Raw genomic sequence first — 18,466 nt, 5'->3', positions numbered from 1 at the left:
CAAAGTGATGAGGAACTGTTCTTGAACCGCTTAAATCAGGGGAGAGCGCGAACGCAGTCCCCCACTACCACAAATTATGCAGTCGAGTTTCCCGCATTTGGGGAAATCGCAGGGGTCAGCACACCCGGAGTGCAAGGGATGAGCCTCGCCCTGGGAAAACCACCTGCTTGATCATGGTGTCTCCCCTGCCAGGTAAGTATGACTGCCCTTCGCGCACCCACCGCCACCCGCCGCACAACACACACACACCTCACGGACACCGCACGCGGCGCTACCGGAACGCGCCCCGCACAGGCACGCGCGCTCCCGCACCCCTCTTCCTGCCGCCGTCGCGCGCCCGGGGGCGCCGAGCTCACGGGGGTGAGTGTGTCACGGGTGTCCCGTGATGCCTCGCGGTGCTCGTTTGCATGGACACGCCCCCTGCCTGCAGGCCCCGCCCCGCTCTCACCGCGGACTTGTCGGTCCCTCTGCCCGCCCGCACCGGAACCGCTATCGGCACCGAGACAGGGACCGCCCGGCGAGGGCTCGGTCTGTCAGAGCCGAGCGGGACCGGGCTGGAGCCGGGGTGTTTGTGTCAGGGGAGATGCGCCCAGCGGGGCTCGGGGACATGAGCTCAGCTCCGTTGTGGGCTGATCCTGCAGGGGGCAAAGAGGGATCCGCGTCCCCCAGCTGGGGCGTATCACGACGTGGACTCGAGGAGGAGACTCAATTGCCAATGGAGACTCACATCCAACTTTAATCCAGTCAAGCCCTTTTTATCCCCTTGTTCGGCGCTTTCCCAACGTGCACAAACATGCCACGCTCCATCTCACTGGCCCCTGTAAATCTCTCCCGGTAGACAGTCCAGTAACAGTGTTGCAGCACACGTTGTCCAGACGACCCCGCCGTCTCAGACGCTCTCGCAACGCCCACACCGTCTGGCTCCAAGTGAGACTCCCGCCACAACAACATCCGGGCCCATCCGCCCAAGGCTTGCTCTGCGACCTTCCCTGTCCTTCAACACCCCACCTCATCGCCCCAGGGCTTGTCAAGCATTAAGGCCTCAGAGCTCGTTCCCAAACTGTTTTTCATGGAGATCTTACCGCCTTCACTCCCCACACCCAGCCAGAGCAGAAAGCCGGGGCCCCAGACGTCGGGCTGGGTTCTGGTGGCTGGGCAGCCCCCTCTGGGTGGCGCTGGAACGGGTTCTGGTCGAAAGGCCAACATCACAGCACGTACAGGGCAGACAGGCAAAAGCGTTCACAGCCTGTGACCCCCGGTGCCAGAGGCATGGGATCTGGAAGCTGACAGCAGCATGGCAAGAGCAGGCACCCACGGAAGAGCCAAACCACGGGCACAGAGTGCCATGACAGCACCAGGGAACATTTCCTGGGGAAGGTGAGTGGCTGGGAATTGCCGTGCTTGCAGGACCCCAGCCCCACCACAGCTCCAGTGCTCCAGGCTGTCACCCTTCAAGTCCTGGCAATCCCTCAGCACACACAGACCCCCCTGATTCCTGGCCTGGTGCCCCTGTGAGTAGAGGCAAGGACCCAGAGGTAGAGTGCAAGCTGGATCATTTATTGCAAAGATTACACGATATTTATATGCTTCCAAGCAATTAGCCAAGCACATCTGTGTTTGCCTTGTAGTTACATCAGGTGAAAAGTCTATCTGATTTTCTTCCGACGTCCTTGTTCCTTGCCAGTTCCAACATCTTCCAAGTACCAGTGAGGGACGGGTCACTCCTAATTGCCTGCTGTAGTTCCCCCTTTCCGTGGTCTCTGACAGTTTCGATACATTCCAACCCCCACATGCCTGGGCATGGAGGTGGGACTCGCAATGGCCGTAGGAGCCGGTGGGTGCTGCTGATGCCGCTCCAGCCCACGGCCACAGGGAGAAGACCGTCAGCACGGGAGAGCAGAGCTGCTCTGGGACATGCTGGCTGCTGGAGGGCTGCTGGTGTGTGACAGTGGCACACGCGGCTCTCGTGGAGCAAGGCCAGAGCCCAGAAACGGCCATGAGGGAAACTGGGGGCAAACGTGAACCATGGCTCGTAACATCTGGGGACAAAGGGGTGGGAGCAGCTCCGGGCACGGGCGGGCGGATAAGAACCGGCGTGAGACAGCACCGGGTCTGGTCGGGCTCGTTATCGGTGGCGAGGGGCGGGAACGAGGCCGGGGAATGGATGTGAGGGCGCCCGCTGAGGGGGGACGGGACGGGACCGGAGCCGAGGAGTGGGGCCTGTGAGGGCGTGTCCATGCAAACGAGCACCGCGAGGCATCACGGGACACCCGTGACACAAAACCACCCCCGTGGGCTCGGGCGCACGAGGGCGGCAGGAAGAGGGGTGCGGGAGAGCGCGGCGGAGCCGGGCCCGTGCCGGTAGCGTTCCGATAGCGCCGCGTGCGGTGTCCGTGAGGTGTGTGTGTGTTGTGCGGCGGGTGGCGGTGGGTGCGCGAAGGGCAGTCATACTTACCTGGCAGGGGAGACACCATGATCAAGCAGGTGGTTTTCCCAGGGCGAGGCTCATCCCTTGCACTCCGGGTGTGCTGACCCCTGCGATTTCCCCAAATGCGGGAAACTCGACTGCATAATTTGTGGTAGTGGGGGACTGCGTTCGCGCTCTCCCCTGATTTAAGCGGTTTAAAGATAGATATGCGAATGAACGCCAAAGCAGCGTACAGAAAGCTGCAGTAGGAGCTGCTGTTTGTGTACGACAAGTAGCGTTTGCGCGCTTGGGACTGTTCTGAGCAGGGCATTTTGCGACGGGCCGGACACTGCAATGATCCCTTTGCCCCGTGGGCCGGGGCCGCGCGGTTACCGCCGACATGAGAATGGGGCCGAGGGGACCGGAGCCCTCCCTGGCTTGCGGGGCCTCAGCGGGACAACGGCTCCGTGGGTACCAGTGCTGCGGGGCCCAGCACTGAACCAAGGATTACAGGTGCGGCCTCACCAGTGCCGAGTACAGGGGGACGATCACTGCCCTGGCCCTGCTGCCACACTCTTGCTGATACAGGCCAGGATGCCGTTGGACTTCTTGGCTGCCTGGGCACAAGCTGCTCATGTTCAGCACCCCCAGGTCCCTTTCCACCGAGTAGATTTCTACTCACTCTTCCCCAAGCTTGTAGCGTTGGAGAGGCTCTTGTGGCCCAGATACAGAACCCGGCACTTTGCCTTGTTGAACCTCACACCAATGGCTACAGCCCATCGAGGTCTCAAAACTGACCGACTAACAGACAGACCTATGCTCTTTATCAACTGATGCGCCCTGTGAGCCTGTCGAACACATCAGCGCATCTGACAACTATAGTAAGAAGCTTCCTATAATGCTCGGCACCACTTCTACTTTTTAAACCACGTAAAGTCAGGGGAGAGCGCGAACGCAGTCCCCCACTACCACAAATTATGCAGTCGAGTTTCCCGCATTTGGGGAAATCGCAGGGGTCAGCACACCCGGAGTGCAAGGGATGAGCCTCGCCCTGGGAAAACCACCTGCTTGATCATGGTGTCTCCCCTGCCAGGTAAGTATGACTGCCCTCCGCGCACCCACCGCCACCCGCCGCACAACACACACACACCTCACGGACACCGCACGCGGCGCTACCGGAACGCTACCAGCACGGACCCAGCTCCGCCGCGCTCTCCCGCACGCCTCTTTCTGCCGCCCTCGTGCGCCCGAGCCCACGGGGGTGGTTTTGTGTCACGGGTGTCCCGTGATGCCTCGCGGTGCTCATTTGCATGGACACGCCCTCACTCACAGGCCCCACCCCGCGGCTCCGGTCCCGTCCCATCTCCCCTCAGCGCCATCCCCCGGCTTCCGCTGTCTCCACCCCGGCCTCGGTTCCCGTGGACCACAGCATTTGGCAGCAGACACGTGACAGCGGAGTATAAATCACCTCTTCTTCTGCACAGGGCAGACTCACAGGAACCCCAGAAGGGCTAGAAACATGCACTGGTACCGACAGTCTCTAGGATAAGCACACCGAGCCCACAGCAATCTCCAACAGGAGCTGAGATGAGCAACAACTTTACCGTACCAGAAATGGATGGGAATGCTTCCGAACAAGGCAGGAGATCCCCCTCCCTGTGCCAGAACCCCCAGCTTTTGCTCAGGCTGGATCCTGCACCAGGAGTAGCTCTGACCCCCTCAGGGGGCTGCAGGGTCAAACGTACCCAGCTCTAGGCTCTCCTGCACAAGCCCATCTCGGGTGGATACCAGAACGACAGCCAGTGATGTGAGCTAGGGACTGTCACCATGTCACTGTTTCTCCCATGTCCCAGAGGAGGGGCCCCGGGACAGGGAAGATCCTTTGCTAGTGCAGCCTGGAGCAACAGGAACAGGCTGGGCAGAAGTGCCAGCATCCCCAAGGATCACGCAGAGCTGAGCCTGTGGTGACATTGGTCATCAGGGCTCCTGCCACCCCACAGAAAACAGACAAGCGGTATTGTGGGGCCTGGTTTATTAGTGTCCGTGCTGCTGCCCCTACTACTGATCCACGTTCTTGACCCGCAGGACAACAGGCACCGAAGTGCAGGGGATCATGCCCAAGTCTGTGATGACCAGATCCACCAGGTCAGGTGGCGTCACATCATAGACGAGGTTGAGAAGGCGCAGGGACTTGTTCTCTGCCCAGCCACCCAGCTGGGCCTGGCCCTTCCTAAGCACGATCAGATCATCAGGGTCATCTGTGGAGAGAACAGGCAGCAGGATCAGGGACAGCACCTTTCCATTCTGCCCTGGGAGCACACACCACTGCTGCCTGCCAGGCCACCCTTCTTCTGAGAGGTGGCTCCTGGCCTGGAAGGGCAGGGCAGAGCAGAGCAGCCCATCCTGGTCAGCAGCGGGCACAGGTCTCAGGTGGCAGGAAGCAGACAGAAGCCATACCGAGCTCATTGGAGACAAAAGAGTCCGTCTGCACTCGCTCACAGAACTTGTAGGTCTCGCAGCACACGAGGACGGGCACGTTGTAAGCCTTGGAGACCAGTGCTATCTGGGATGTCCCCACTCGGGACATGACGGAGCCGTTGGCCAGGAGTGCATGGGCTCCCAGCAGCACTTTAGATACCTGTCAGGGAAGCACAGGGATCTCTTGGCACCTTTCATCACCCTCCAGCCTCCCTTGAACCCACCACTGCCCTCAGCACAGCCCCACTCTGCTCCTCACCTCGGGCAGCACATAGGAGATGGCGTTGATCATCACATAGGTGCAGTGAATGCCCTTACGCACCAGCCGCCGCAGTGTCTCCCGGCCTTCCAGCCGCGGACGGCTGTCCACAACGATCACGCGGAAGGCTCGGCCCTTCTTCACATGGGCGTCGCACAGTGTGCGGTTCACGAGGGAAGAGCTGATGGACACCAGTTAGAAAGCTCTCACCCGGCCCATGCAGACACTCCATGCTGACAGCACTGCCCGCAAGTGCAGCCCCATGCCAAGAGACTTTCCTTGGTGCTGGCTCCAGTGTGGGACTCATCAGGTGCTGGCTGAGCAGGAGTTTCCTGAGTGTCAGTCTGGGGTCTTGCCAAGGGGACAGTCCTGACAGGCACCCAAAGCAGGGGCTGGCTGCCAGCAGCTGCAGCAGAGCAGGCACTACCAGGCACCAGCTGCCTCAGCAGCTCCCTGGGCACATCCAGACCAAGCAGACCAATGTCTCCCTTATCCAGGGGAGGACTCAGGCTCCTTCCTAGACACTGATGGACTAATGCTGTCTGGAGACGAGACCAAGCAGAGCTCGTGTCCACACTCACCATTGTAAGTGCTGCCCCTTCCAGACACTCTCCTGTTACACTTGCTTCCAAGACCCTCCTCCCTGCCTTTGCAGTGGGAAAAGTTAAGTCTCAGCCCTCCCTGGAAGCAGCACTGACCTCTGCCTGTCTGTGAGCACAGTGGGGGACTCTCCCCTCCAAACCCTCTCCAAGTTCTCTCAGAATGCTCCAGGCCCAGGCTGACCTCCTGCTCCTTCCTTGATGATCTGACAGGAGGCACATCACACCTGGGCTCTTTTGCCACAGTGGTCTCAGTCTCCTTTTCCCACCACTACCTTCTGGAACACAGTCCCTCAAAGGAAGAATGAGCTTCCTTATTTCTGCTTCCTGACATCTGACACTGCTACAGTCTGTTTAAAATGCCAGTTACCGTGCACAACTGCTCTGTAGGTGCCCTGTATTGAAAAAGTGGTGAATCTGGGTTTCTTAAAACACTCAACACTGGACACATGCAAACAGAGGACAGTGCTGAGCTCTGAACAGCGCTGAGCTCTGAACAGCAGAGACTCAGACAAGCCTTTGGTACAGGCTTTGCTGACAGTGATGGCTTTAAGCCTCTTCAGGCACTTCTCAGCCCAGTCAAGTTGTCACCCGCCACTGTAACGCCACAGGCTGGTGGGCCTGTGTAAGTTGCAAGAGCAGGTGGGGCAAACTCAGGCATTCACAAACCACGTCTGAGGCGCTAACGCAACTACATTAATCAGTATAGGCTGGTGTAAGTCTACTTGATCAGACTCTCCTGTTCATTCCCTGAACGGGTCCAAGGGTTCCAGTGCTTCCAGCATCCAAGTTGCCCCAGCATACAGAGAAATTGTGAACCACATGAGCAGGACACAACCCTCCACAGCGGGGCCCTCCAGGGATGCCTGCTCGCAGCCAGCCCTGCCAACACAGTCCACTGCACCCCACAGACATCGTTTAGCATTCCCCTTGGCAGCTGCCAGGCAGAAAGTGCTCTGTCATCACCTCGTGACATGAGCTCATCAGCCTGCCTGTCTCTCAGGACAGTCCCAATGAGCTCTCTGCTTTTTCTAAAGCACTAACACCACATTCTCATCCAGTGAGCAAGTGCTGACCCCAGGCCATGCTCCGCTCCGTCCCGACACCTTTGTACAGCCTCTCACGGCCCACTCACTGCTTGTTTCATTTCTGGTTGCTGAACACAGAGCCATAACCCCTCTCTCGGCCCTGGGAAACACCAACTTTTCCAAACTTTAAACACTGCTTTTGCAAGAGCTTCCCATGTTCATTCAGGTTTTTTCTTTTCCCACCCGCTGGCCTGGCTGTCCTAGCTCTCCTCTTACCATCCATACACCAGGATCACATCGTTGTCATTTATCTTCTCAAAGGCAGACCTTGAAATGGCTTCAGCTGCCAGAAGAATCTTCTCCCGCAGATATTTGTCAATAGTGTCCTGCAGCTTCTCCTTTGCCTGGGGAGACAGTGCCATCACATACAGCACGGCCTTCCCACACCATGAACACTGTTGTCCCTTGCAGCCTGGTATGGCTGTAGGCTCAGCTCTGCCCTGCTCCCAGTCAGACTGTATGCTGAATGGCACCTTCCCCTGGGACAGGGGATCTGCAAGACACATGGGGCCACTCCTGACCCAGCACAAGCTCCCAGAAGACCATGGTGCCTCACCATGTCTTTCAGCTGCCATCAGGCCCTCCCCAGCTCTGCCCTTGCACCTCCTGGTCAACTGCTCTGGTCACCCCATGGAGATTTTACTACTCAGACTCTCCAGCTTGACTCCTCTTAGCCCACCAGCCACGCAGCCTCAGGGGTTCTCATGATGTTCACCACCCCTCTGCCCCTTGCTCCACAGCCAGCAGGCTCCTGGGGAGCTTTTTGCACGGGACATAGCTGAACACTGAAAAACCACATTCTTCTTCACCTGTGACTTTACTGATGCTGCCAGTAAGACACCACCCTGGTGTCTGCTGTGCACATGAGGCCACTCACCTCTTCCTCTCGCAGGGTGTCGGGCAGGCATGAAATCTCCTTCTTAAGGAACTTAATGGCATTGCCCATGCTGGCTGAAAGGGGCCGACACTGGTTCAGGAAGCTGCAGAGAGGAAATATGCTTAGCTCCAGAGCAGCCTGGAGAACAGGACAGCAAGATGGAGGGTGCAGCTGGGCTGGGGATAGTGGGCTAGGAGGTAGGACTCAGAGCCCCAGTAAAGTCAGACCAAGCTTGGGTGGACACCAAGCCAGAGAGGTGATCGATAGATGACACTCAGTGCAGCCTCAGTCCCTCTGCTCCAGCACCAGGAGCCCTCACCTGATGTGTGGCTTCAGCTTGGCCACTAGGTCCCTTGACAGCTCCTCACTGGGGGGAGTTGAGTAATCTCGGATCAGCTAAGACAAGAAGGAAGAGAGCATGAGCTCAGGGCACCTGCCCCTTCTGGCTAGGCAGCGCATGCGACCACCCTCACACAAAAGGCTGCAGACCAGCCAGGAATATGTACTGCACAGCTTGACACACTTTCACAGCGGGATAAAGGGGTGTTCCAGGAACTCAAATTTGCAGTGGTAGCACCAGAATGGGACACCAGCAGGGCCCAGCCCTGGAAACAGTCAGAAGGAGGAGGCTGAAGATGACCGAGCACAGATACAGTCTCAAAAGCCAGGGAATAGGAAGAGATGCCTGTGCATGGTGCAGCACCCCACTGCTTGGTGGGCACAGGTAGCTGCTCACATACCTGTTTGAAGACTTCCAGCAGGGCGATGCAACGGGCATTGGAGCCATTGATGATGCCCTGGGAGTATTGGAGGCCAAGGCGTACCACAGCTGGGTGAATTACAGTGGAGGGGATGCTGCAAGGATAAATACAAGAGAGCTATCAGCAGGGCCCTCTACAGCCCAGGAACAGCCAACCCAGTGCCAGGCCTCCAGCCAAACAACCTGAAGGGTGGCCCAGGACAGCCCCTCTTTGCTCTAAGGAGGAGTCAGGCTAAGCCCACAGCACCCTCTCCTGTGGCCATGCACTGCTTGAGGGCAGCTCTCCTCACCCCACAGGTATGACATCTGGCTGCCCCAGCCACTGCTCCTCAAACAAAGCAAAAAGTATCCTCCACCACCCCATCAAGCCTATTCCACACACAAGGCCATGATACTCCTTCACTACAGCCATTTTGCGGACACAACCAAAACAGAGCCAAATGCTTGCCAAAGGCTTGGGCTGGGGAGGCCACGTACCTCATCTGCTGTGTCAGTGGCTTCTTCCGGCTGTACTGGTGCAAGTGGGAGAACAGGTTGACCTTGGTGCCATAGTCCTGCCTCAGAGGTACCTGCAGCCAAACAGCATTGATGATGACTTAGCTAAAGCTGCCACACAGCCCTGCTTGCTCCAGCACCACCGATCATACCCAGCACTCACAGCACACCAGAGGTCCCCTTTGCCCCGCAGATAACAGACACCTGTCCCATCACACACACAGCCTGGCCCCCACCACACACAACTGCAGCATGACTGCCCTGAAGCACACAGCTTGTTACCCGGCCCTCCTCCTACCTGCTGCCGCTCCAGCTTCTTGGCCAGTTTCCTCTGGGCAGCGGGATCATCCATCTGCACGTGTTCCGGCAGCCGCTTTACCACTGTGAGGGTAGCAGGGAGGGTAGTGTGAGGTGATGCCAGCCTGGTGCAGCCCCCAGTCCAGTCACACTGCCCCAAGACTCAGGGAATACACAGGGTGGCAGTGCCCATGGCACTGTGGAAGGGTTAGTTTCCCACCGCAGGCAACTCCCTCCCTGCTAACCCACCCTATGTTGACAATGGCTTTACCAGACTGGGGCTCGGTCGGAGTCAGCCTGGGCTTGGCTGCTGTGGCTGCCTGGCTCAGCTCCGCTTTCCTGGCCTGCTTCTGGGCCCGCTCAGCCTCCTGCTTGGCCCGGCGCTCTGCCCGCAGCTCAGCTTTGCTTTTGCCCCCTGCAGGCTTCTCACCATCATTGGGGCCATCAGCCAAGGCTGGGGGGGATGTGAGATGAGCAGCTACTGCAGGAGATGGAAGAGGGAAGGAAGTCAGTGCCCAGCCTCAATCACCATGAGATACAGCCCAAAAACATGGGGCAGCCTGTGGCAAGAAGATCCTCCTTTGCGCAAGGCTCTGTGTTTGGAGGAACAGATGGGAATACATCCCACGTTGTCCAGCACCTTGCCACAACCCCTGTGCAGCTGACATGGGACCATCAGACCAGCCCCATATTCAGGAAGGCAGGGGCCTGTCCTCTCTGCATCTCAGTCCCTGCAAACACGCAGGCACTCGAGGTAGCGAGGTCCTGCTGCAGCCTCCCATGACTGGAGGACGCTCCTGCCTCAGGCTGTTCCAGCACAAGGGTCCCAAGCCCCGGAGCCCACCGGGGCCTTGCACAGGGCTGCCCCCGTTCGGGGGGTGGGGAGGGCTGCCGGGGAAAAAGGGGGTCCTCACCCTGCGGCTGCCCTGCCTCGGAGAGCACCCCCAGCTCCGGGGTCTCAGCCAACGGCCCCTTCTCACTCCTTTTCTTTTTCTTCTGCTGTTTCTTCTCCTTCCGCAGCTGCAGCTTCTCCTCCCGGGAGAGTTCCGTGGCCTGCGGGCGCAGACGGTCAGGCAGCCCGCGTCCCCCACGCCCTCCCCGGCGCGGCTCCCAGCACCACGCCGGTCCCGGCCCTGCTCACCTGCGGTCCCTCCGGCGCGGCTGCTTCGGGGCCCGCACCTGGAAGAAGAAGGGTGAGCGGGGCCGGGCTGGTGCCAGTGCCGCGGTCCCGCCGCCCCCCGGCTCCGGTCCGATCCCATCCCGTACTCACCGGCCCGCGCCGCCCGCTCCGCCATGACGCCTGCTCCGCCGCTCAGCAGCGCTCCCTGCCGGCGGGACCTGCCGTGACGTCAGCGGCCCCCGCATGACGCGCCGTGACGCCACGCTGTAGGCGCTGTGGGGGCTGGTACCTCTACCGGGGCGCTCCCCTCCGCCGCGGCCAGCACCGGGGCAGAGCCGCAGCACGGGGTCGCTGGGACGCTGCCGGCAGCAGGCGCGGGGCTGTCCCTGAGCTCCTGCGGGGCGGAGCGAGAAGGAGCGGGGCGCCCCGCGGGGCGGTACCCGGGAGCGCCGGGCTCCGACATGGCGGCTCGCGGCAGGTAGCGGGGGCGCGCGACCCGGCCCGTCCCGGCCCCGCCATGCACTTCTCCATCCCCGAGACCGAGACCCGCGCCGGCGACGGCGGCGCCGCCTACGTGGTGAGCGGGGCCGGCGCGGAGCTGTCCCGCGGGTGCGGGGCGGAGACCCCCGGGCCGGTAGGGCCGGGTCTGAGTCCGACGTTACGGAGCGGTCGCTGCCCGGTGGGGCTGTGCGGGCCAGTAGTCCCGACGCCGGTGCCGGGTGGCCTTGTGCGGGCCGGGGCCGCCATCCCCAGCCGGTATTCCGCTTCCCGGCCGCGCCGCCGCGGCTCCCTAGGGCCGGCAGAGACGAGGCCGAGCCCTCTGCGTTGCGGGGCGGGGGGAAGGACAGCGGGCGGCGGCCACATCCCGTCCCGGGGCCCGGCTCATCCTGGCCCGGCAGCCCGTCCGTCCGTCCCGGCTTCCTGTTTTGCTCGGCGCGCCGTGAACGCCCTCCGGCTTGGCAGCTCCTCCGGAGTCGGTCCCCCGGTCACCGGAGGGACACTGCGGCGGGCTGAGCCCCCTGGGCTGCGCGGCGGTGCGGCCGCCGGGGCCGGGGCCAGGCCCGCTTCTTCGTGCTCGGGGTAAGGGTGGGCGGCTGTGGGCTCTTTGGCCCCGCGGCTGTCAACGTGGGGGTCCCTCGCCTGCCCCTTTTGCCGCGATCCCTCTCTGGGAGACCTCCCGGGTGCTCTCGGCAGCAGGCGGTGGTGTGTCGGGGACACACAGGGTGGTTGTGCGCTGCAGGAAGGGCTGTGAAGCTGTCTTGTGATCCACAGGCAGCTGTGGTTGTACAAGGCCCGCAGGAGCACTGTGCACTTTGCCCTCAGGTGGTGGTCTCAGTGTCAGAGGAGAGCTCCTTCGCAGCCCTGAGTCTGGGCAGGAGCTGGTGACCCCACAGAGATGGTGTGAGAAGCTGCTGTGTTGTCAGTAGCCCCCAGTTGTCAGGGGCAGGAGGATGCCTGGGGCTTCCAGTGAGTGCAACTGCCATGGGAGGTACATGCCTGGGCTGCAGTGGCTGGCTGGAGGAGCATCTCCATCCCCTGTGGTGCAGTCCTGCCCTCCCAAACACCATTCTGGGGATGGCAGGACCTGCTCTGGCACAGAGGGGAACAGCATTGTCCCCTTGGAGGATACTGCCTGTGGTGGAGTGCCTGGGACCTCGGGCATGGAGTCATGTCCCTGGGACTGGGCTCTGTGCAGCTCTGTCTGCAGTGACAGAGGGTTTCTGTCCTCTCCCCCTGGCTGAGGGACGTGTCCTGCTGAGCTTTCTGCAGCAGCTCTTATACTTTCAAGCAGCCCGAAGTGCTGGGGCATGTTCCGGTGGCCCCAGGGTGGGCAGGCAGCACACAAGGAAAGAAACCCTTGCCCTGTGGTGAGAGATGGCTGTGGCCATGCACCCTGGGAGGTGCTGGAGTGAGCCCAAACCTGCAGCCTTTGGCAGTGGGGATGTCTTGGCCATGCAGCTCTGCAGCTGGCCATCAGGCTCCCCTCTGCTGGCCTGAGTGCAGCCTGGGTTGCTGTGCTGGCTGCTGTGTTACTCTGCTCGCTTCTCCAAACGTGTTTGGGGCCTGCAGGATGGAGAGCTGCCGCCTCTCCTTGCTGCTGGGAATGTGGAGGGGTGTTCTTGCCTGCTGACTTGGGGGACAGCCGTGTCCATGTGGCTCTGTACTCTCCTTGTGGCTGGGCAGCTGCAGGATTACCCCTTCCTGGTGTCTGCTGGGCACATCTCTTGGATGTGCTTCTACTTCCTGAGTGGTTTTGACCATATCCCCAGTGCTGCATGTCTGTGCCAACGCTGACTTGTCTTCAGAAGAGCAGCACACAGAAACCTTTCAGTGCTGTATTGTACTCTTATGTGCAAGTCCTGGGCGTTTGATCTGTCCTCGCTTGCTAGCCCTTGGATGCTGACACAGCTCCTCCTGGTCCTGGCTGTGCATGGGGTCATGGCTATGCCTGCCTGAGGCTGCTTGTTCCATGTGTCTACCTCCATTGGGATGCTGCCCCAATGAGCTGCAGAGGGCCCTGGCCCCACACAGGAAGCACTGCTGAGCTGTGTGCTCTGGGGCAGGCTCTGGAGGGGGTTCAGGTAGTGAGCAGCATGATGCCGGCATTGGTGCCTCTGGGCTGGGGCTGGTGCCTGCAAGGCAAATCCAGCTCCTGCAGCGGTGCCCAGCCTGGGAAATGGCATGTGAGGGGAAAAGGTGGCTCCTGGCACTTCCCAGGATGGGGGCTGAGCTCTGCTGTCGGGAGGGGAAGGCTGGGGTGCCCCCTCTGCCCCTCGTGGTGTCTTCAGGAGCATCACCTCCTCCTGGGCTGGGCCCTGCAGGGTCTTCATCCTGCGGTAGCCTGTGGACCTGGGGAGTGCCTGCATCTGACTGGTGTCTCTCCCCACAGGCCTACAACATCCATGTGAATGGGGTGTTGCACTGCCGAGTGCGTTACAGCCAGCTCCTGGGGCTGCATGAGCAGGTAGGGAGCCATCCCCAGTGGTGGTGGGAGCTGCTGTCATCCAGCCCCTGTCCTGTGGGCAGCACTGTGGTGCCTGCTGTGCTTTTGGCAGGCAGGGTGCTGGGTCCTGTGGGCTGCTGTTGGGTGCTGCAGGAAGGCCCGGGGTGAGAGCCGCAGCATTGGGTGCTGTGCTGGCTGCAGGCAGGCATGCACTGCCCATGGGGCTGGGATGGTGATTGTGCTGTTCCTTGGCATTGGGTACAGGCCTTTTCTCCTGCCCTGTGACGTCCTGACTAGGTTCTTGAAAACTCCCCTTGCCAGGGCCCTGGAAATCAGCTGAGGGGGGGGGAGGTTAGACTAGCCACCATCTCCCTGGAGGCTCTCATGGCACTCTGCTCTCTTCCCAGTTAAGGAAAGAGTATGGCGCTAATGTTGTCCCAGCCTTTCCCCCAAAGAAGATCTTCACACTCACCCCGGCAGAGGTAGAGCAACGACGGGAACAGCTGGAGAAATACATGCAGGCGGGTAAGCTGGGTCTGCACCGTGCTGCAGCTCAGGGTTGGCTGCCCCCTGCTTGGTCACTCAGGGCACTGGGGCACTACCTGCACCTTCCTTCCTGCACCGCTCTGTCTGCCATGGCACATCTTCATACTCACTCTGGCATTAGCTGGCCTTGTCCACCGGACATTGGCCCTGGCAGAGGTGGAGACCCCTGGTGCCTTCACCTGCAGGGTGTCCATGGCCACCCATGTGCATGCCCTAAACACAGCACGTGCTTAGTCTGAGTGCAAACTCTGCGAGGCTCCAGAGCAGACGGGCATTGCTGTGGGTCTCTGCCCCTTCCTCCATAACAACTGACTCCCTGCTCATCTTCCATCCCAGTGCGGCAGGACCCGACACTTGGAGGGAGCGAGATCTTCAACAGCTTCCTGCGCAAAGCCCAGCAGGTGAGGGTGGAGCTGCTGGAGGTGGTGGGCTGCTGGGGCAGCCTGCATGGGGGTGAGTGCCAACCGCTGGGGCCGGGCAGTGCGAGCTGGGGCCCTCGGGCTGTGAGGATGGTCAGCAGTGGGGGGGCCACAGTGGCAATCCTGTTTCTCTCTCCAGGAGACGCAGCAGATACCTACAGAGGAGGTGGTGCTGGAAGTGCTACTTTCCAATGGCCAGAAGGTCAAGGTCACCATCCTTACTTCGGACCAGACAGAGGATGTCCTTGAGGTGCCAAAGTTCTTGTGCTGGGCAAGACCAGCTCCTCCTGCGGAGTTCTGTGGCTTCTCATACATGCATGAGCTTCCTTAGCCTGTCAGCCCCTGGCCCTCCCTGCTGAGTCCCTTCCCCAGAGCAGCATTGTCGTGGGGCTGAAGAGCTGGAAAGGGTGTGCTGATGTGTGGGCCAAAACTAATGTCAGGAAGCCCCAGCTGTCTCATGGTGGATGTAATTCCCTCACTCCCTGTCCATTATCCCCCCTGGCCTGGCCCCCAGCACAGCAGAGGTACTGCTTTCCTGCTGTTGGGAGGCCCCAGAATACACAGAGGCTTAATCCTGCCACGGGGTAAGGATGTAGAAGGGCTGCCTCTCTGCAGGAAGTGGTGACTTCCTGCTCTCACTCCCAGGCTGTGGCCTCCAAGCTGGATCTGCCAGATGACCTGGTTGGCTACTTCAGCCTCTTCCTAGTGAGAGAGACCAAGGATGGAGCTTTCTCCTGTGAGTAGGGCATGCTGGAGCCCCATGAGGGCTGTGGTGGGGCAGCTGCCCTGTACCCTGCCCTGGCACAAGAGCTGTTTATTTGGACCCCACGGCCCTGCCCTGGCTGTGGGGATCCAGTGGGCTCCCCTGGGGTGCCTTGGCTGGCAGGGGTCCGATGGGCTCCTGCTGACCTGAGCTGCTGCTGAGTTGCCGTTTCCTCGCAGTTGTGCGGAAGCTGCAGGAGTTTGAGCTGCCGTACGTGTCAGTCACCAGCCTGCACAACCCCGAGTTCCGGATCATCCTGCGCAAGAGGTGAGCGGCAGGGCTGGAGGGGCAGTGCCTGCTGGAGCAGTGGGGTCTTGTCTGGGCTTTGTGCTCTGCAGAGGGACCTTTCTTTTCCTGACGTTGCCACCTGTGAGTGCTTTGGCCTGCAGGAATACACCTGGGCTTCCCCAGCCATGACATGCGGTGGCTGGACTGCCCTACTGGGCTTGTTTCCACTTACCCAGACACATGGGGACACGGATGGCTAATGGGGGAGCTGGCCAGAGAGCCAGCCCAGCACCTTGTCCCAACATGGGGGGTGTTTTTCTCCCCATTGCTGTTAGGAGCTGCGGAATAGGTTGACCCATGTGGTTTCCTTCTAGCTACTGGGACTCCTCCTATGATGATGATGTAATGGAGCATCGTGTGGGGTTGAACTTGCTGTATGCACAGGTGAGGAGGGACACTGCATCTCTCATCTATGGCTGTGTGGGGTCTCGAGTGGCTCTGGGCTCAGCTGCTCACCAACTTCTGCTCCTTGGTAGACGGTGTCAGACATCGAGCATGGATGGATCCTTGTCAACAAAGAACAGCACCGACAGCTGAAGTCCTTGCAGGAAAAAGTCTCCAAGAAGGAGGTAGGGGAGGGCACAGTGCTGTGACTGGAGCAGTCCCAACACCAGACTGGCACCACTCCTGTGTGAACTTGTGGTGCTGAGTTTGTGGCCTGGTGCTGGCCCAGGAGGTATGTTGGGAAGGTGGCAGCCTGTGCTGAGCTTCCCTGGCTCTTTGCAGTTCATCCGCCTGGCCCAGACCCTCAAGTACTACGGCTATCTCAAGTTCGACCCCTGCGTCACTGACTTCCCGGAGAAGGGATGCCATGTAGTCGTCAGTGCTGGCAACAACGAGCTCAACTTCCAGGTGCGGCTGCCCAACGAGCAGATCAAGGAAGGCAGCTTCAAGGTCACACGCATGCGGTGCTGGCGGGTCACATCCTCGGTGAGTCCTACATGTCTCTGAGACCCTTGGGAGCAGGGAGAGGTCTGGTGAGACCTGGCTGTGCCGGGCCGGTCTGACAGCTCTCCCCAGAAGAGGTGCTAGCTGTGTTGCCTGCTTCCACCCAGCTGCCCTGGGAAGGGTCTGAGTTGTGCTTTGGGGGTTGAAGGGGTCATGGGTGTGAGGACTTTGGGGGGATTGGTGGTGGTGGAATATCAGTGGGAGCTGGGCAGGGTGTGCAGTGCCCGGCTGGAGCGTGCCCGCTGTCAGCAAAGGGGCCTGGGAAACTGTCTCCTTTCCCTCTGGAGGCTCCCAGCCTCAGAATGTGCCCTTGCAGGTGCCGATGAGCAATGGTCCCTCGGGCAGCAGCCCGGCAAAGTCCGAGGTAAAGCTGGAGCTGGCTTTTGAGTATCTAATGAGCAAGGACCGGCTGCAGTGGGTCACCATCACCAGTCCACAGGTAGGGCTGCCTGTGTGCTAGGCTGGCTGTGCACAAGCATGGAGGTGAGGGAAAAGGCTGGTCTGGTCTGGTCTTGGTGTGCCATGTTGGGAAAGCCGTGGGGGTGTATGAAGCCTTGTGACATGTCTCTCTTGCAGGCCATTATGCTGAGCATCTGCCTGCAGTCCATGGTGGATGAGTTGATGGTGAAAAAGTCTGGAGGCAGCATCAGGAAGGTGAGGGTTGGGGCTGAGTGTTGTCTCTGGGGTGTCATCCCGTTCCACCCTTCTGATTCCCCGGGGTCTAGGCTGGGCCCTGCTTGCTCTCCTCAGCACGAGGCAATATGAAGGATCCCCAGGGGCTGTCTTAACCTCTAGAGCTGCCCATGGGGACCCTGTGGCTGAGCTGAGCTCCTTCCCTGCAGATGTTTCGCCGGCGCATGAATGGAGCCCTGCGGCGCTCAGACAGCCAGCAAGCTGTGAAATCCCCCCCACTGCTGGTGAGTAGGACCCTGCAGCCCTGGTAGGGGAGACAGGTGTGACCATGGGCTTTGCTCTGTGTTGGTACCAGAGCCCATTACCCCCAGAGGTGCTACTATCCCCTTGGCAGGGCTGGGGCAAGCGCAGAGGACAGCAAGGCTGCAGTGCCCCACTCCTGCAGCCCTGGGAAGAGAAAGAGGGCCTGGACTCATCTCCAGGAGCCAGATTCCCTGGGGAGGAGAGGGCAGTTTGGCCTTGTTTCAGGAGCGTGGGGAGATGTGGATTTGGGAAGGGTGGGTGGCATGTCCCACCACCTGAGGGCTTCCTGACCCTGCTGTCCCTACAGGACTCACCTGATGCCTCCAGGGAGCCAATGGCCAAACTCTCGGTGAGTTGTGTGTGGGCGCACTGGTGCCATCACCCCTCGGACTGAGAGGGGTCCCTAACATCTCCCTAACATCTCCCCTCTCCACAGAGCAAGCTTACCTCTGTCAGCCTGCGAGGGATCAGCCACTCCAGCTCTGCTAATGATGTGGGCGCTAATGACTTCCATGGCAATTATGCCTTTGAGGGCATTGGCGATGAAGATCTGTAGTGTCCCCCTTGTAGGACAGCACCCGCCGAGGGCCTTCGCTGAGGAATGTATGACCTGCAGACAGGTTGCAATCAACGTGCCTCTTACCTGCTACATCCACCTTTCCCTGCTCCCCTGGGCTGGGGAGCTCACCCCCTGCCCTCTGCTGCCTTTGGGATGGGGGCAGCTGAACTCCTACTGCTGCTGGCTCCAGCTGGGAGAGGGCCTGTTCCCAGGGTGGCACCAGCTCAACCTGAGCAGCGTGCCCAAGCCGAACCCTGGAGCAGCATCACGGAGCCTGGCCCAGAGCTGGGGGGCAGAGCTGCCCCTTCCCCAGAGCTGCCCTGCGAGGCTGGGCATAGCCTGGTGGCACCAAGCAGCCCTCGTGAGACTCCGTATATGCCAAATTAGCATTTAGGTTTCTGCTCAGAGACAGGCTGCAGTAAACTGTCTCCAGGGGGCTCTGCGCAGAGCCCCCTCTCTAACCCGCTCATAGACTCCAGTGTAATCTAGGCTTGTAACCACGTATCTTCTGCTGCTCAGACCGACCAGAGCATTAATGGACAGTAACTGATGTTTACACACTGCAATGATGATTAAAATGGATCCTGATTGGTACTGGGCTGTCTGTTGGGGGGTGGCTGCTCTCCCTCTCCTCCCTGCACACCCTGCCAGCCCACGATGTCCTCACCTGAAGCAGAACAAGG

At 60.3% G+C, this 18,466-nt stretch overlaps 2 protein-coding genes and 3 non-coding genes across 5 annotated transcripts; 2 read left to right on the top strand and 3 right to left on the bottom strand.

The window, feature by feature from the left end:
- Nucleotides 1-36: 36 nt before the first annotated feature.
- Nucleotides 37-200, bottom strand: LOC134161526 (U1 spliceosomal RNA). The gene has a single exon (XR_009964010.1). It is a non-coding gene; the product is annotated as a U1 spliceosomal RNA (small nuclear RNA).
- Nucleotides 201-2,447: 2,247 nt separating this feature from the next.
- On the top strand, nucleotides 2,448-2,611 carry LOC134161525 (U1 spliceosomal RNA). The gene has a single exon (XR_009964009.1). It is a non-coding gene; the product is annotated as a U1 spliceosomal RNA (small nuclear RNA).
- A 733-nt stretch (nucleotides 2,612-3,344) lies between these two features.
- On the bottom strand, nucleotides 3,345-3,508 carry LOC134161524 (U1 spliceosomal RNA). The gene has a single exon (XR_009964008.1). It is a non-coding gene; the product is annotated as a U1 spliceosomal RNA (small nuclear RNA).
- Nucleotides 3,509-4,422: 914 nt separating this feature from the next.
- On the bottom strand, nucleotides 4,423-10,623 carry EIF2B4 (eukaryotic translation initiation factor 2B subunit delta). The gene is made up of 13 exons (XM_062614426.1): nucleotides 10,531-10,623; nucleotides 10,402-10,439; nucleotides 10,175-10,313; nucleotides 9,532-9,741; nucleotides 9,262-9,344; nucleotides 8,946-9,037; nucleotides 8,449-8,563; nucleotides 8,028-8,104; nucleotides 7,709-7,811; nucleotides 7,048-7,175; nucleotides 5,145-5,325; nucleotides 4,865-5,045; nucleotides 4,423-4,665 (listed from the first exon to the last, which is right to left on the bottom strand). The coding sequence occupies exons 1-13, from the start codon at nucleotides 10,553-10,555 to the stop codon at nucleotides 4,466-4,468; spliced, it is 1,572 nt and encodes a 523-aa protein (XP_062470410.1). The 5' UTR covers nucleotides 10,556-10,623; the 3' UTR covers nucleotides 4,423-4,465.
- Nucleotides 10,624-10,803: 180 nt separating this feature from the next.
- On the top strand, nucleotides 10,804-18,377 carry SNX17 (sorting nexin 17). Its single transcript, XM_062614432.1, has 15 exons — nucleotides 10,804-10,957; nucleotides 13,271-13,345; nucleotides 13,732-13,849; nucleotides 14,207-14,271; nucleotides 14,429-14,539; nucleotides 14,935-15,025; nucleotides 15,232-15,319; nucleotides 15,655-15,724; nucleotides 15,817-15,909; nucleotides 16,067-16,270; nucleotides 16,605-16,727; nucleotides 16,865-16,942; nucleotides 17,131-17,205; nucleotides 17,532-17,573; nucleotides 17,661-18,377. Exons 1-15 carry the CDS (start codon nucleotides 10,898-10,900, stop codon nucleotides 17,778-17,780), a joined length of 1,413 nt encoding a protein of 470 aa, XP_062470416.1. The 5' UTR covers nucleotides 10,804-10,897; the 3' UTR covers nucleotides 17,781-18,377.
- The last annotated feature ends 89 nt before the right edge of the window (nucleotides 18,378-18,466 follow it).

The sequence above is a fragment of the Pezoporus occidentalis genome, unplaced genomic scaffold, assembly GCF_034315485.1.
Source record: "Pezoporus occidentalis ecotype Australia unplaced genomic scaffold, CSIRO_AGI_Poc_V1 ctg175, whole genome shotgun sequence".
In the NCBI taxonomy this organism is placed as follows: domain Eukaryota; kingdom Metazoa; phylum Chordata; class Aves; order Psittaciformes; family Psittacidae; genus Pezoporus; species Pezoporus occidentalis.
Note: the sequence above shows the minus strand (reverse complement) of the source record. Positions and strands in the feature narration are given on the sequence as shown.

Bases quoted from the DNA above. Each gene is read 5' to 3' on its own strand.
- EIF2B4 (XM_062614426.1), bottom strand. From the start codon at position 10,555: ATGGCGGAGCGGGCGGCGCGGGCCG. The intron at 10,440-10,530 runs GTGAGTACGGGA...TTCTTCTTCCAG, and splicing joins GGAGCGGGCGGCGCGGGCCG to GTGCGGGCCCCGAAGCAGCC. The intron at 4,666-4,864 runs GTATGGCTTCTG...TTCTCTCCACAG, and splicing joins TTTTGTCTCCAATGAGCTCG to ATGACCCTGATGATCTGATC.
- SNX17 (XM_062614432.1), top strand. From the start codon at position 10,898: ATGCACTTCTCCATCCCCGAGACCGAGACCCGCGCCGGCGACGGCGGC. The intron at 13,850-14,206 runs GTAAGCTGGGTC...CTTCCATCCCAG, and splicing joins GGAGAAATACATGCAGGCGG to TGCGGCAGGACCCGACACTT. The intron at 15,026-15,231 runs GTGAGTAGGGCA...GTTTCCTCGCAG, and splicing joins CAAGGATGGAGCTTTCTCCT to TTGTGCGGAAGCTGCAGGAG.